The 14,860-nt window shown below is 41.9% G+C and overlaps 1 protein-coding gene across 3 annotated transcripts in view; it reads left to right on the top strand.

The window, feature by feature from the left end:
* The first annotated feature begins 4,595 nt into the window (after nt 1-4,595).
* LOC120796809 (kinase non-catalytic C-lobe domain-containing protein 1) overlaps nt 4,596-14,860 on the top strand; it is a 43,675-nt gene continuing 33,410 nt past the window's right edge. For all 3 annotated transcript variants that reach the window (XM_040139889.1, XM_040139888.1, XM_040139887.1), the window contains exons 1-3: nt 4,596-4,824; nt 9,750-9,948; nt 13,101-13,159. In XM_040139889.1, coding sequence (XP_039995823.1) covers nt 4,720-4,824; nt 9,750-9,948; nt 13,101-13,159 — 363 coding nt within the window. In that variant the 5' untranslated portion in view covers nt 4,596-4,719. The remainder of the gene's footprint in view (nt 4,825-9,749; nt 9,949-13,100; nt 13,160-14,860) is intronic.

Genomic DNA, 14,860 nt, shown 5'->3' with positions numbered 1-14,860 from the left:
CTTGATTCAAGTCTCAAAATAAGGCCACTGTTTTCAGAAAGAAAGTAAAAGTTAAAAATGTGTTTTTTTAGCCATTCTAGCAGCGCAGCTCTAAGAGTGGCATTGATAGTCTGGTGGTCGGCCAGACCGAAATATCTGGACAACTAATGGATTTCCTAAAACTGTTCAGACATTTGTGGTCCTGGGTGTAGAGCCTACTGATTTTGGTGATGCCCAATCTTTTCAACACGATCATCAGGTCAAAATATTACGTTATCCCATACTTTGGTTTATGTCCAAATACCGAATAAAAAAGCAAATAACCTCCCCATCAGCCTCTGCTGCACTTTGTGTTTAGTGCTGATTAGCTAAAGTCAGTGAGCTAACATGCTAAACTAAGATGGTAAACATGGTAAACATTATACCTGGTAAGCATCAGCATGTTAGCATCATCACTGTGGCTTGAGAAAGTCTTCTGACGCCTTCACTCTTTGAACACTTTATTGTGTTGTAGATTTAATTTTAAATGGATAAAAATTAATTTAAAATTGAATCTCCAAACACTCCAAACACTTTGTCTGTTGAACACCAGACACTGCTCATCACCTGGCTTACACCAGCTCTGCAGTGAAGCATGGGGGTGGCAGCATCACGCTATGGCGGTACTGCTCAGCGGCAGGGACAGGGAGACCGATCAGAATTGGGGAAATGATGAATGCAGAGGGCACACGACCTTCCAAAGCCCACCTCCAATGTCCCCCCATAGGCACTCACGGACTTTAGCGTGTGCTCCCGCTAAATCCGTGAGGTCTCGAGGCTGTCCCACTGTGAAATCGGCAAAGCGCTAGAGGTCTATGACATGCACTGACTATTTGAGCTCTTTATGCACACTTTCTGCAAGTCTGCAACTCTGCAGACTTTGCTTAGGTGAAAAAAACCCACAATGCAAAGTGTTGTGATTTCAAAACAGCGACGACAGTGGAATTGTGCATCAAAAAAAAAAAAAAGAAAAAGAGACGGAACAAAGTCAGCGAGATGATATTTTTCTTTTGAATAAAATCACAAATTGTTACCCAGCACTAAGTATATGTAGTGTGATATTGACTTCAAAAATGTTGATTTGGTCTGAAGAGGGGAGTGTCTTACACATCAAGAGAAAGTACCAGTTCATTAAAATACATGCAGCCTGAGATATAAGGCTCATACTTTCTGTGTGTTGAAATATTCCTGTCCACATAACTTGATTTCATCTTCTTATCTTACATTTTTCTTGTGACTGAGAATACAGACAAGTACGGCGTGTCTGTATTTGAATATTGTGAAATTTCATGGTTTGTAGTGTTTGCAGTCTCCAATCACCCTTACAATATTGATTCAAATAATGAGTCTTTGGGACTTATCTGAAATATACTATTTTGAATTTTTTTAAGTCTATTGTACCTCTGGCCAAACCTCAATCTGTAAAGTCAAAGCAGGCCGTGTCTTATTTTTATTCTGACTGAAGGGAGCAAAAAGGCAAAACTCAGCCATTCTCCCGCGTACTGAAGAATGTACCTGTGTAAGAAAAGAAGAAAAGAAGCAGAAAGAAAAAGAAGAAGAAGTCGGTTTGTGTCTAAAATATGAGAATAGACAAAAGTGAGTAGTCAGAATACTATCCAATGACTTCAGATTGCAATGTCAGGCTCATCCCTGCCAAATGCTGCCTCACTGTAAATGATTCAGCTCTTCCCAGTGGCAAGAATTTGTGCAGTATTTTCACATTAGAAGCTAATCCTCTTGAAGATGAAATACCCTCTGAATGTATCTCTCAGTTGGTTACTGTACAATGCCAACAAGGATCCAATAGACTGCCTTGTTCTCAAGTAATAAGTCTTTGAGGGGATATGCCAGACTATGTATGATCCCATTAATTGCCTCGCTGCTGAAGTAAAAGTATTTCCCGCCATTATCTCGACATGCCAGAACGCTGAGCAGTCAACAAATCTAATAGTGCTGCCCTTCTGCCTGGTCAGAGAGGCCTCTGTATCACTGCTCGGCAGCCACGGGGCACCGCCAGCACAATAGTTATCTCATTCCCTGCCACCACAGGCTCAGCTGGCACCCAAGCAGGCTTTCCATCACCACTAGGACACATCACAAGATGATATTCTAATGGTGTGGGCAATTATGATGGATCAGAGTGAGTACAAGTAGTATTGATCTGGAAGAAGTGTGCAAGTTTGTGATTGCATTTGTAATGTGGAAGCAGGAAGGGCTGCACGACAGAGGAGTTCACATTCCTCTAGGTAATCAGGTGCTCAACCTGGGGTTTAGGACATTTGAGAGGGTTGTGAGACAATTAGCAGAATAGGAAATCAGGAATCATCTCATCTCTAATACAATCTTTTTTACTTCTTTTGTTCCTTTGAGTTACAGGACCCTTTTTCCCCTTCAGGCCTTGAAACTTTGCTCGATTAATTCACAAAATCGCTTTCGGGATGATTTATACATACAGAGATAGCCAGCCAAGGATGGGCTGCCAGCAAGCATTGGTAACAAGCCAGATAATTGGGAACACTTCTCTAGGGAGTTTCCATGTTTCTATCATACTGGTAAAATTAGTTCAGTGTGTGGGATGCTACCACTGCAAGTGCTGTGGCAGTATGGTCTCCTCCAGACCAGCTGGCTTTTTCAAAGTGAAGGACTTTGTCTCCAAAGTAGGTTACCACATATCCAAAGAGAAGGCTACAGCTGGTGTAAGAAAATCATTAATGTGAATTTTAGTGTGTCAAACACAGGGACCCGCACTACAGAGTTTGCAAAACTGGTAACAATTACGTTTATTCAAATTACAAGATTTAAAAAAAAAAAGTATACTTTTTTTTTCTAACTTACTTCTAACGGTGTGTAGTCACGCAAGTAGTTTTGAACTTTATTTGCCCATGTTTTGAGATTTTTCTGCCTCCATTCCAATACAATGGAGGTGTATACAATTTTATTTGTGGTAGCTGGTGGTCACAGAATTGAAAATTTACACTTAAAAACTCCACCAGCAACGTGTCTTTTGGGAAGTACTGTCCTCTTACCCTTTGTAATCCACAGAAAACACTGCCAACAGTTTCAATAAACACTGTTCACAAGTGGGACAGTAGATTTTGAGAGACACTTGGGCCAATAAGACCAAAACTGTTTTCATGGTAAGCATGACAGTTTATTTCAGACTTTTGAAATAGTAGTTGGCCCAAGTCAAGGTCCAATTATAATCTTTTTTTGGAGTTTTCATCTACATCCCAGGTTTTCATCAGTGGATAGAGTTTGTACATAGACATGTACTTGTTGATATTGACTTGAGGTGGGATTGTTTTGTCAGATTACTATTTCAATGGTCAGGAATGAACTTTCAGGCTTAACGTTCGAGGTGAAAGAGATGAGAAGTCAACTGGGAAAATGCCATCCACAGATGCAGATTGTGTAATATGGTTGAAAACTTTGATTGTTATTGTCAAACTATCTGCATGGCTACTAGAGGTAAGCTGTGAGAAAATATTTATTTTTTAGCCACACTAGCAGGGCGGATCTTTGGATGGCAATGTTGGTTGTTGGTCCACCACTTTAGTCAAGACTGAAATATCTACGTACAATACTTTGGTTGATATGTCTAATAGTTTGTTTACAGTTTACAGTTCTTTTCAAGGAGCATTACAACAAGGTACAACCGTGGCTGTCAAGGCTGGATTACCAGCTGCAACTGCCCAGAAGCCCCAGATGACCAGGGGCCACAAAAGTCTCAGGTTTACTGCATGTCGCTTGGGTTTTGGTCATTTGTAAAGAGGTCCAATATAAAAATCAGCTTTTCAGACCTCACCTGTTTTACTTTGACAAAACAATCCTGACCCATGGTCCACTTACAGCCTTTTTTTCCCCTGAGCTTTCCACCATGATCACACAGTTTTCATCAGCATATGGAGTCTGTTCAGTTGCCACAGAGATACTGAAATGGGAATCAGTTGCTGTCATGATTTCATACCATTTTATTTTGTAGCTCAATTCACAGATGGCGACCATTTGATAGAGCTGTTGGTTTAGTTATAATTAGGGATCAGAACGGATCCTTTAAAGAGGATGGAGGGCAAGCCAGTCAGATTCTACTTAGAATATCATTAACTAAACCGTTTTGAGACGGATACTAAATAGAGATCGCCGGAATTAGAGATAATAAGAGCCAAGTGATGAATATGAGTCACTGCGAACGGAGGAGTGGAGCCAACTGTAGCGTGCAGACAACAGCCAGCTCCACTCTGCCAACGCTGACTCCTGCACTGGGGAGGGAGGACTCAGAAAACTGCAGCTCATGACCGCCTTCACTGTGTCGCCCCTTTCTGTGGAGGTGTAAGTAGTCATGAGAGCCCTAAACGCTGGCCATCAACCCCACACACACACACTCACACACACACACACACACACACACACACACACACACACACACACACACTGCCTGCCCCCCTCCTCCCCCCTCCCCCAGCACGCTGCAGACTCTCCATTCAGGCGCATTGCCGTGCTCTCCCTTTCCTCCCCGGCGTTGTTTTTGGACCCGAGCGTCCCGCGGTGACCGTCGACGGACTGCGGGACCGCAGCAAGCACTCGAACCCCGCCTGTGCTCGGCGTACCGAGAGAGCTCAGGCATGCCACCTGTCCCGACCGGCAACGTTGTTGCCCGGGCCGAAATTCGCTTCGCTACTTGAGGGAATCAAAGTTGCTGCAATGGAGACTTCGGTGAGTGATGCAGCTCTCACATACTTGGGGGAAGCCGAAGACAGAGACGGATGTTGTGATCTGGAACATCTGCCTCCGCTGCTGGAGGACGAGGTGAGACAGAGGGTTTCATCTGAAGAAGTTATGATTAAATACAATTACGATTGATTGATTAAAATTATAATAATCTTGACTTCAGAACGAGTGTTTTCACTGATTCCAAATTAAATGTAGGGCAAAGGGGTAATTTACTCATTAGGTGGGCCTATTGTAAACTTTACATTACAAGAGACGTGTAATCCCCAATGTAGAAGCAAAACAGCTTGTGGATACTGTCTCCGGTGTTCCTGTATATCCTTTCAAGATGTCACATTGAGTTCAAGTTGGTTTGATGATTTGCATAAATAGGCCATGAGGAGAATTTCTCCTTCATAAACCTCGATACTAATTCAAACTGCTGAGGATTTAAAGTCAGTTGCACAAGCTTTCACGTTAGATGATTAGAATATTTGCACCTCCCCTGCATTAAGACTTTGTCAGTTTATTATGTCAAAGTTCTGCACCAGGTGGCAATGAACCTGATGCCATCACTCTTCCTTCGTACTGTATATTTTCTTGTCTTACCAGCAATGTAACCTCTTGCCATTACTGGCGGAAGAAATAGGCTATCCTTTCCTTAAGTAAAGGTACCAATGCTCTAAAAAATATCTAAAAGTCCTACTACACCTTCTACTTAAGTAAAGGCACAAAAGTATTTGCAGCAAAATGTCCCTAAAGTATCAAAAGCAAAGTACTCAAGTAACTATTTTATAAACAGTTAAGTAGGGTTGTCTAGGGGTTGGAGAGTGTCACGGGATCAATCTGGGAGCCCTGAGAAGATTATTGGGGTAGAAAAGATGAAATCAAAAGCCTCAGACATTTATTTACATGAAATCACCCGAGAAGTTTAAAGAGGAAATCACTATTTCGTTGAACTGCTAACAGCTCGTAAACATCCAAAACATGCTCATTTGTAAGGGCTTACAAGCCAGCAAGGATATGCACTGTACTTTATAAGCTCATTGTGTTTCAGCATAACATGGAAGTACTATAGTACAATATTCCAGTAAATGTACTGAGTTACGTTCCACCGTTGGCTATAACCTAATTGAAGTTGATGAACTATTTTTGAATTTTTGTTATTTGCCAGGGTCGTCGTACACATCTAATGAGACATCCACAAAGGATCATACAATACAATCATCCATTCAGTGTTTTAAGGGAGAGGCTCACAATTTCTCAAGTCTGTCTTACATCTGTTGTAGCTATGTACAGTGAAAGAGGTTTTTCTTGCTGTAATCATTCCTCCCGTTCACACTGGTCGTTAACAGATCCGCGCCGAATGAGCTGATGGAAGAGATGGGGGACAAAATCCACATGTTGCGTGTAAAAATATATTCCAACGTTTAGTTGATGTTAATGTGAGGCCTCAGCAGTCCCAGTTAGACAAGACAACTGGGCATCATCCAGAGTTATTGTTTTTAGTACAAACTTCCTTCTTTTGCGTTTCCCTGAACATTGTACCCTTGTTGAGCTGCAGTGGAGGGGTAGTGATACAACGAGGCAAACTTGTACTAAAAAGACTGTAACTTTGGAGGATGTCCACTAGATTTAGCTTAATCGGACTGCTAAAGTGTCATATTAGCCTCAGATACACTGGAATACATTTTGCAGGGAACGATTTTGTCCCCCAACACTTACACTGGAGACACATCGGGATGGGGGATCTCTTAATGAACAGGAGAAATGATTTCAGCATGAAAAACCTGTTTTAACACTCTATGGGCACAGGAAAAAAAACACAGACTTGGAAAAATTGCGGTCCTATCCTTTAACCCCATTGGCTCAGTAAGTGTCTTATCGAGAAACTGTCAAATTACAGTCACACTTTTAACGTGTAAGGAACGTCAGTCGAACTCAAATACATACAGAACTGGCATGCTCTTTCACTGTTCCTCTCTGTCCCGGAGTGCAGACGCAGGAAGAACACCGCCACTAGTCTCATCAGAACCTTGGCGCTCAGAGGCAAACTTATGTAGGACAGCATATTTAACTTGAGGGGGCAGAGAGAGACTTCTAGCTTTCCCCTGCACTGTTCTCAAGGGAAACTGGCTATTTATGGGGCTGGTGCTGCTGCTTCTTGAAGTGGCACTTCTCTGCCCTGTAATTTGGCTCTACCCTACTAGATCACATCAATATGCTTTGGTCACAACCTGCTGCAACTGCCCTGCACCTACAAGAGAGCCTTAAAGCAAAGAGAGTACAGGCATTAAGACTTATTACTTTCACAGTTAGACAAAAAAAAAAAAGTAAGATACCAGAGTATCATTGAGAGATACTCTGATGTGATATAAATAAAGTCATGGAAGGAAAAATATGTTAAGTTCATGGTAATTAAATTACTGGATATAGTGTTAGACAGTTGCTGCTTTGTGAAGACCCCTCACTCCCCACGTCCCCCCCTGCATCTGAGCTAAGGCCAGCTTTTGTGTTCGCTTGCAAACCGAACAGAAGTTCCTGTAATAATCAGACCGCAGCATTATGCAGGATGCTGCATGGAATCTCTGAGATCACTGCGTCTGCCAGGATAAATGGGGCCATTTGGCGATAGCGGGTCTCAGATGATGTAGTGTGTTCATGCGGGTATGTAGAGTCACTCCGTGGCATAAAAAGCGTGCGTATGTCTGTGCAGGATGTCATGTACTTCGTGTACCAAATGCCCTTGCTACTGAGTATAATTAAGGATTTTCTGCTCCTGGCATCAAAATTAGGGCACTATTCGGAGGTTTTTTCCTAATTAAAACAATGCCGTTGTGTAACAAGAAACTTCCATTTCCTCCGAGGTAAGATCTCAGCCGATGGTCTTGTGCTCTTGGCTTCAGTAGATGAATCTTTAGCCTACAAGTGTTCCCTTGAAAGTGCCATAAATGTCTCAAGAAAGTCTCAAGTTTGAATCCACTTCTTCAACATTAATTACAACACAAGAGCCAGCCAATTTCCACAGCATAGTTTTTTTTCAGACTTCTGAATGAATCTGGCATGATTTGGAGCTTGTTTGAGACAGGTAATTCATAACAGCCAACAGCATGTCAGTTTTTCTTTTTGTCATAGATGGGTTTAGTCAACATATGTAATACTGGATTGAAGCCTTCGAGCAAGTACAGGCAAACAACCCGGGTCACGCTGCTAGAGTCATGTGGCTCCCTGTGCATTCTGCAGCACATTTTATACTGTGAGATGATAGAACATTTGTAGGGGTCTTGATGAACTGTTTATTCAGAGGTAGCTCCCTCTTTGAAGCCCCCCTCCTCACAGAAATGTATTTTGCTTATTGTTCCTTCAGATGGATGTTCGAGCTTGACTGTGCAGAATAATGTACTGTATGTGTAGGGTTTGACACTAGAAGGCTGTTTTCACATGCAGACATATGAAGCGTGGGAAAGTTTCTTTGTGCTCACTTTAAATCGGAGTTTTGGACGTGAATCTACACGCAGGACCTGCAAATTGATTTTTTTATTTTCTCTCCAATTAGATTTTTTCCCCCAAAAACTTTAATTTAATTAATTTAATTTTCCTCATTTAATTTTCAAGCAGCGTCAGAGCAAAAAAATAGGCTATTTATTTCCTAGCAGCGCAGCTCGCAACAACACTTACCTCCGCTCAACCTACACACAACATTTCTTTCTAAACCTGAAATAAGTGTTGACTCAGGGAGGAAAGACAGTTTCGAGAGAGGTAGAAAAAGATGCTTTTCTCAAGGGATACAATCTCAAATAGCATTATGAAGCACACAGAAGAATATAAGAAGTCCGGTTAGGCGGGAAAGATGAGTCTCTCAGCCTTAGAGTTTATATAGTTCAGATTTATTGCTGAAGAAAAACACTTTTTTGAATTTTTTTTGCAGAGTATTCAAGAAGCCCCCTATTAGACAATAACTTGCATCAATGTGATGAATTGCCTTGATATGTATGAGATGTAATTAAGTGGATTAGCCAAAGGCACACACTGAGTTGAGTTATCTGCGAATCGTTTATGAAATGAATGTCTGGAAAAAGTAGTAAATCATAATATACATGTATTGTTATAATACAAACTATAAACTAAAACAAAATTGCATATGCCGTAATTGTAGGTTTCATCCATGGTGTCCCACCCCTCGCACCTTTTGCAATAAGGTGTTCTATTTACGCTGTTATGCTGCTAGCGCTACTGCTGCTATATAATTGTAGCATTTCCCCACCTCCAACCCCGCAGCCACCTGTAGTGTCTGGTTTCTCCAGAGTTAAGGTAGAACTTCTCTCCTCAACGTCCCTCGGTGCTACAGAAAATGATGAGGTCAGAGCCTCAATGCCGAACTTGGGCTTTGCATGCGCTGTATTTACATTTTAATAAATCCGTTCCACACGAGTTAGCTGACTGAAATGAAGCACTTGTTGATTTTCATAGCGCATTTTGGTGCTCGCGGTGAGGTGGGAAAATGAGAATGCTCCGGCTTCTGGTCCCTATCACTTTACATTAAAATGTATGATATTCCCTGCAGAGAGTCCTCGCTACATGGGAAATCCTTCAAAGTAGCTGAATCATATTAAATTGGGTAGACAGACTTGACTTGGAAATTTCTCATTTCTAAAGTGGGGTCCGAAAGTCTGAGAATGGGAACGTGGTCTCAGGACCCCAATGTACGTCGGGTACAGTCCTAATTAGTTACGCTGACTTTTGCAGTCAGCCTCCTTCTGTCCACTATTTTTTTAAAACAACAACTGGATGACCTCGCTAACTAGCTCCGAGCTAATAATGGAAACATTTGACAAAAGGCTGGATTTCGCTCAAGGCATGTAATTAGTAGAGAGCACAGAGGGTTCCTCATTAACATTTGCCCGTACACAAGCACTAGACTGAGCCAGAGCACTCATCCAGATCAGGCCTGCCCCTTAAATTCCGATAACCCAGGCTGTTTTTTATCTCAAGCTGCACATATTTGTTTGTGTGTGTGTCCACAGGAGAATGTGTCTCTGGCAGACATCCTTTCTTTGCGGGACAGCTGTTTGTGTGAGGAGGAGGTGTGGGCGGTGTGTGCAGAGTGTGTTCTGGCCCTCCAGAGCATTAGACCCTCCCACCTCTTCCATACCCTGTGTATAACGCCAGACACACTGGCCTTCAATGCCCATGGGAATGTTTGTTTCATGGAGCAGCTCAGTGGTGAGTCTACAGCACAGATACACTGTTATATGTATATATATATGTGTGTGTGTGTATGTTCTATTTGTACAATAACTGAACCACCTACGAGACATTTTATACCCTTGGATTTGTACTTGCCCTAATTATAGACATTCTTAACTGTTTAGTATTGCTTGCATGACATTTTGCATATTACTGTATATTCTATAAACTGGATTTGACTTCCATCCATTTTGTAGCCAAGGGCTGTGCTGTTAAATCCTACATGCTACTGATCAGGCTGACTGCTAAACCTCATACAGGTACAAATGTAGTAGCTTTTTATCTTGAAAGAGAATCTGTTTTATAATGTGAATACATGAGAGATTAGATCAGAGCTGCATTGCGTGGGAAGTTTAAATATTTGTTGTCCCTTACTTAGTGCAGCCTAAGAAGCCACTTTTTTCTCTGATCTGTATCAGTTGTCTATTTGATCATTCCTGCTTGAAAACACCCTATTAGTGTCACACTGGGTCTGTCAGGCTTTGCCAAGGTCTGCAGGTCTGCTCTGATTTGAACACAAGACATCTTTCTTCTTCACAGTACTCTACATCAAGTAGGAAGAAAGAAATGTCCTATCAGGAGATTTTATCCCTCCTTCTAGTCTCCAGTCTTTTTGTTATTCCTTTCTCTCTAGTATTCTCCATTTTTCTTATCTCATTCTCTATCTTATCACTGGCACACACATGCGTGCACACGCACGGTGTTGCACACACTTATTCCATGCCCCGATGTTAGATGTCAGAAATTGATAAGCATTGATTAGATTAGCAGTGTCAGGGTTGCCGGGGGGATCGTTGGTGTGGTAACAGCTTGGTTAGCCTATCAGCAGTCAAACTGTGCTGCTCACACACACATACTCACACACATTACAGAGCCAGCGAGGCAGCCTTTAAAGTGTTGTATCCATTTTGTATCTCCACGAAGATCTTGAGTCAGTAACAGACACTATGAGATGTTTTGATTACTCTGTCAGCTAGAATCCTTCGCAGGCTCATTTGTTGTCATGCTTTATTGGATTCTGTTCAGCTCTTTGGCTATGATTCATCCTGTGGATAGAGAAAGAAGCCGCACTACCCACATAACCCCTCTTGTGTTAGTTGTTCATGCTGAACACAGTGCATCTACATCATTAATCATATCACTACGCACTCTGCTTTATTCACTGCACAGTCTCCTATTGATTGCATTTAACTGAGCTCTTTTTGCGATAGCGATGAAGTTTCGAGCTGACGCACACGTGGACGGCCAATCCCATGCTCCCAGACAAACATGCTGTCCTTTTAAGGCTGTATGATACAGTGACCTTGAGAGCTGCATTGATGAGTCTCTGAGAATAGCTGTCGAAACAACGACTCATCAATAGGGTTCATTCATCTAATTAATTACTGCAGTAATAATAGGAAGGCGTTGGTATGTAACTTTGGGTGGCGTGGCAGTTCCCTGGACCCCGGCACGCCTAACAAAATATCTTCTGATGGTTTTCATAGAGTGTTGACTGAGAAACATTTTCCCAGGAGCTTTAGCATTACAAACGGTTCCATTTGTGATAAAACGGGACCAGCCGTGCTCTCCATGTGGAGAGTGTGTTGAAGCAGTGATACTGCTCAGCTCATACTACCTGTTGTGCTAAAATGCTGTAGGCATACATGACTCACCAAGCTCTCACCATCACCCTGGAGGCAACTGCGTCACCGACAACGGCTGTCTTTTTTTCCCTGTTATTCACTGCCTATTTTGCAGCGTTACAGCTCTTCCAAACCTCAAAGAGTTTAAATGCCCTGTCCTCCTTTTGTACTCCTGTCTGTCCCTTTCTCCTTCTTGTTTGTTAAAATTGTCAACCTCTTTGAGAGGACAGAATAGGAGACGAGACGAAATGGAAGAAAAAAATAGGAGGTGAGGAAATAAAATGGGAGAGGAGAGGAAAGGAAAGAAAAAAGAGAAGAGAGAAGAGGAGATGAAAAAAGCAAAGGAGGGGAGAAAAGAAAAGATGTGGGTAGAGGAAAAAGCAAATGAGTAGAGCGCAGGAAAGAGGTGAGGAGAGAAGAGGAAATTAAAGCAATGGAAAGGAAAGGAACGTAAAGCGAAGGCAGGGGAAAAGAAAGAGGTAGGAAAGTGAAGGAATGAAAGGTAAGGAGAGGAGAGAAATGGGAAGGAAAGGAAAAGGAGAAGGATTGGTGAGTAAAAGAAAGGAAAAGGAAGAGGAGACAAGATGAAAAAGGCTAAGGGGGAGTTGAGTTTAAGCAGGTGAGGAGAGAACAAGAGAGGGAATGAAAGATTGGGACAGGCAGGGGGAGGAAATGAAACAGAGGAGAGGAGGGGAAAGGAAGGGAAAGGAAAGAGGAGGGTAAAAGAAAGGGAATGAGAGAGGTGAGAAACGCAAGAAAGGATCGAGGGGAGGAGATGAAAGCAAAGCAAGGAGAGTAAAGGAATAAGAAGGAGATTAGATTAAAAAGGCTAAGGAGGAGAGGAAGTTAAAGTTGAGAAGAGAGGAGAGGAGGGGAAAGGAGAGAAATGGAGACTAGCCTCACCACACCTGGGAGGGGATATCATGACTCCAGTAGACAAACCCAGATCTGTCATGACCCACTTTACTCGTTTCCTTCCCCTCCCCTAACTCCGGGTACAGCCTCTCTCTCCCTCTGTCTCCATATGCCTGAGTCCATGAGTCCAGTTGAGGGAGTGTGCAGTACGTCCCCAGTGATGTACTCATGTATCTGTGTCTCCTGCTTATAACCCGTGTGAGCACTGGCCTGTGTCAGGAGGAAGACGATGAGGAGGAGGATGCCGCACCGCAACTTTCTGGTTGCTTCAGCTTCTGATCTGCAGATAGCTCCTGTCTTGTTTGTCAGGGATTATCTCTGACACATGAATTATGCAAATAAAGGGAAACGACTGCACTAGCTCACTGGACTGTTGTGGTTCAGCATGGGGGATATGTATTTCCTCTGATTTGCATCTCATTACAGTGGATGCTCGGCAAGTAGAAGAACTGACATGGCTATACATCCGAGTGTTCACATCAAACGAGAAATGCACTGTTAGTTCCCCTTTGATGACATTTTGATGTACTGTATGCTTTTCAGACGAGTTTAATGGTGCAGTTAATTGGTATGTTTTTTGACCCGCAGACGATCCAGAAGGCTCCTTTGTGCCTCCTGAGTTTGACAACACAGGCAGCACGTTTGAGGTGAGATATTCTGAATCTGACCACAGCTGCACAGAGGCACCCCTGGGAGCACAGCAGACAGTCACGGGCACCTTGCCGGTCTCTGCTGAGGGAGGCGAGAGTGTCGCTTGTTCTTGTTCCTCACCTAAAATTCCCCACACAAGCAAGCAATCGCTCACTTACAAGGTCGTCTCTGTCACCTGCGTTTGATAATGTGAAGTAGCAGGCAGTTCTCTAACAGTAAAAGAAATAAGGTTGTGACGGTTTATTACAACTTGGATCTTATTTTCATAGTTTTGACCAGCTCTTATAATAACATTGTATTCACCAAGTTAAATTCCTAAAATCTGGGAATGGATCAACATCCCTAAAAAGTCAGAAAAGGGCAAGAGACATGAGCAGTCAGATGATCAAACAACAATCCTTTAACCTAATTATTACTATTATATTAATTTTTACTGTATATCGTTTACTGTATATGTTGGTATTTCATCATATGTACCTAATATATTACGTTTAATGCAGTATTTAGTGAAAACACAATTATATTTTATATATGTGTGTTACAGGTAAAATAAGTGTATAACAGGTATATTAATTGGCTATACACACAGTGGCCACTGTATTAGGTACACCTGTACAGTCCATTCCAATTCAATACGACACCTCTGCCGTACATTCTACCTTGATGAAATTTCTAATGTTAAGTTTTTGGCGACATTGTCGGAAATGTGTACATTCAATTACATGCGTATTACTGAGGTCGTCTTAAAGGTAGTGTCGCAGTGGACTAATTTATTTACATACCTACACCTCTCCAGTACAACGCCAACTTTAACTATGACCTCAATGCTGAAACATATTTGAATTAACACCTCTATCACAGTGTCAAAAAAACTGAAGGTTAAACACATCATAAAAGTAGACTTTATGGCAGTTGTATTGGATTGCATTAACTTGTAGAGGTCTACCTAATAAGTAGACACTGAGTGTATGGGTTATTTTTTTCTTTTTATCAAGTTTATTGGTTACGTGGCGCAGTGGATTAACAAACATCACTTTTTTGCTTTCATCTACAAGAGGTATTTACATAGGAAAGGAGACATGACTCAACAATTTTGGATCCTACGACCTGTCATCTGGCTGCTCCTGTTTGTTGCCATGTCTGACCTCGTTTAAGAGGTTGGCCATCTACCCGGCGTTATTGTAACCAACGGAAACAATGGGCAGAGCTCCAAAAATAAGATCCCAGTTTAAATACACCGGAATTATCCTTTAAACATCACCCATTTGAACTTAATGACAGACTGGCCTAACGTAGTTGTTCATCGGTCTGAGGCTTGAACTCCTTTAATGGAGCTGTGTATTGGCATACATTAAGACGGAACATACCCGCAGCTCCCGGGTACGATGAATGTGTCTATCTACGTATTGGTCTTTCCTGCCTCAATCCTTCCATTGGTTCTTTTCTGTAGTATAAGTATGCATTATTCTCATTATAATGAGAATAATGCATACTTTTGAACATAATGAATGTTCAAATACATTATTTATCCTTTTTCAGTATTACTGAGTTGATCTCTGCTCTGGTCTCTCACTGTTCTCGCCATAGCATGAAGGAATTTACCGTAGACTTGTGTAACTGAATTTCAAAATAAACTGCATTCTAATTTTGCTATCTGTCATAATACACAAAATTCCTGACAGAAAAATGAATCTCTT

This window comes from Xiphias gladius, chromosome 11, assembly GCF_016859285.1.
Source record: "Xiphias gladius isolate SHS-SW01 ecotype Sanya breed wild chromosome 11, ASM1685928v1, whole genome shotgun sequence".
NCBI lineage: Eukaryota > Metazoa > Chordata > Actinopteri > Istiophoriformes > Xiphiidae > Xiphias > Xiphias gladius.
The sequence above is the reverse complement of the archived record's forward strand: the minus strand, read 5'-3'. Positions and strand labels throughout refer to the sequence as shown.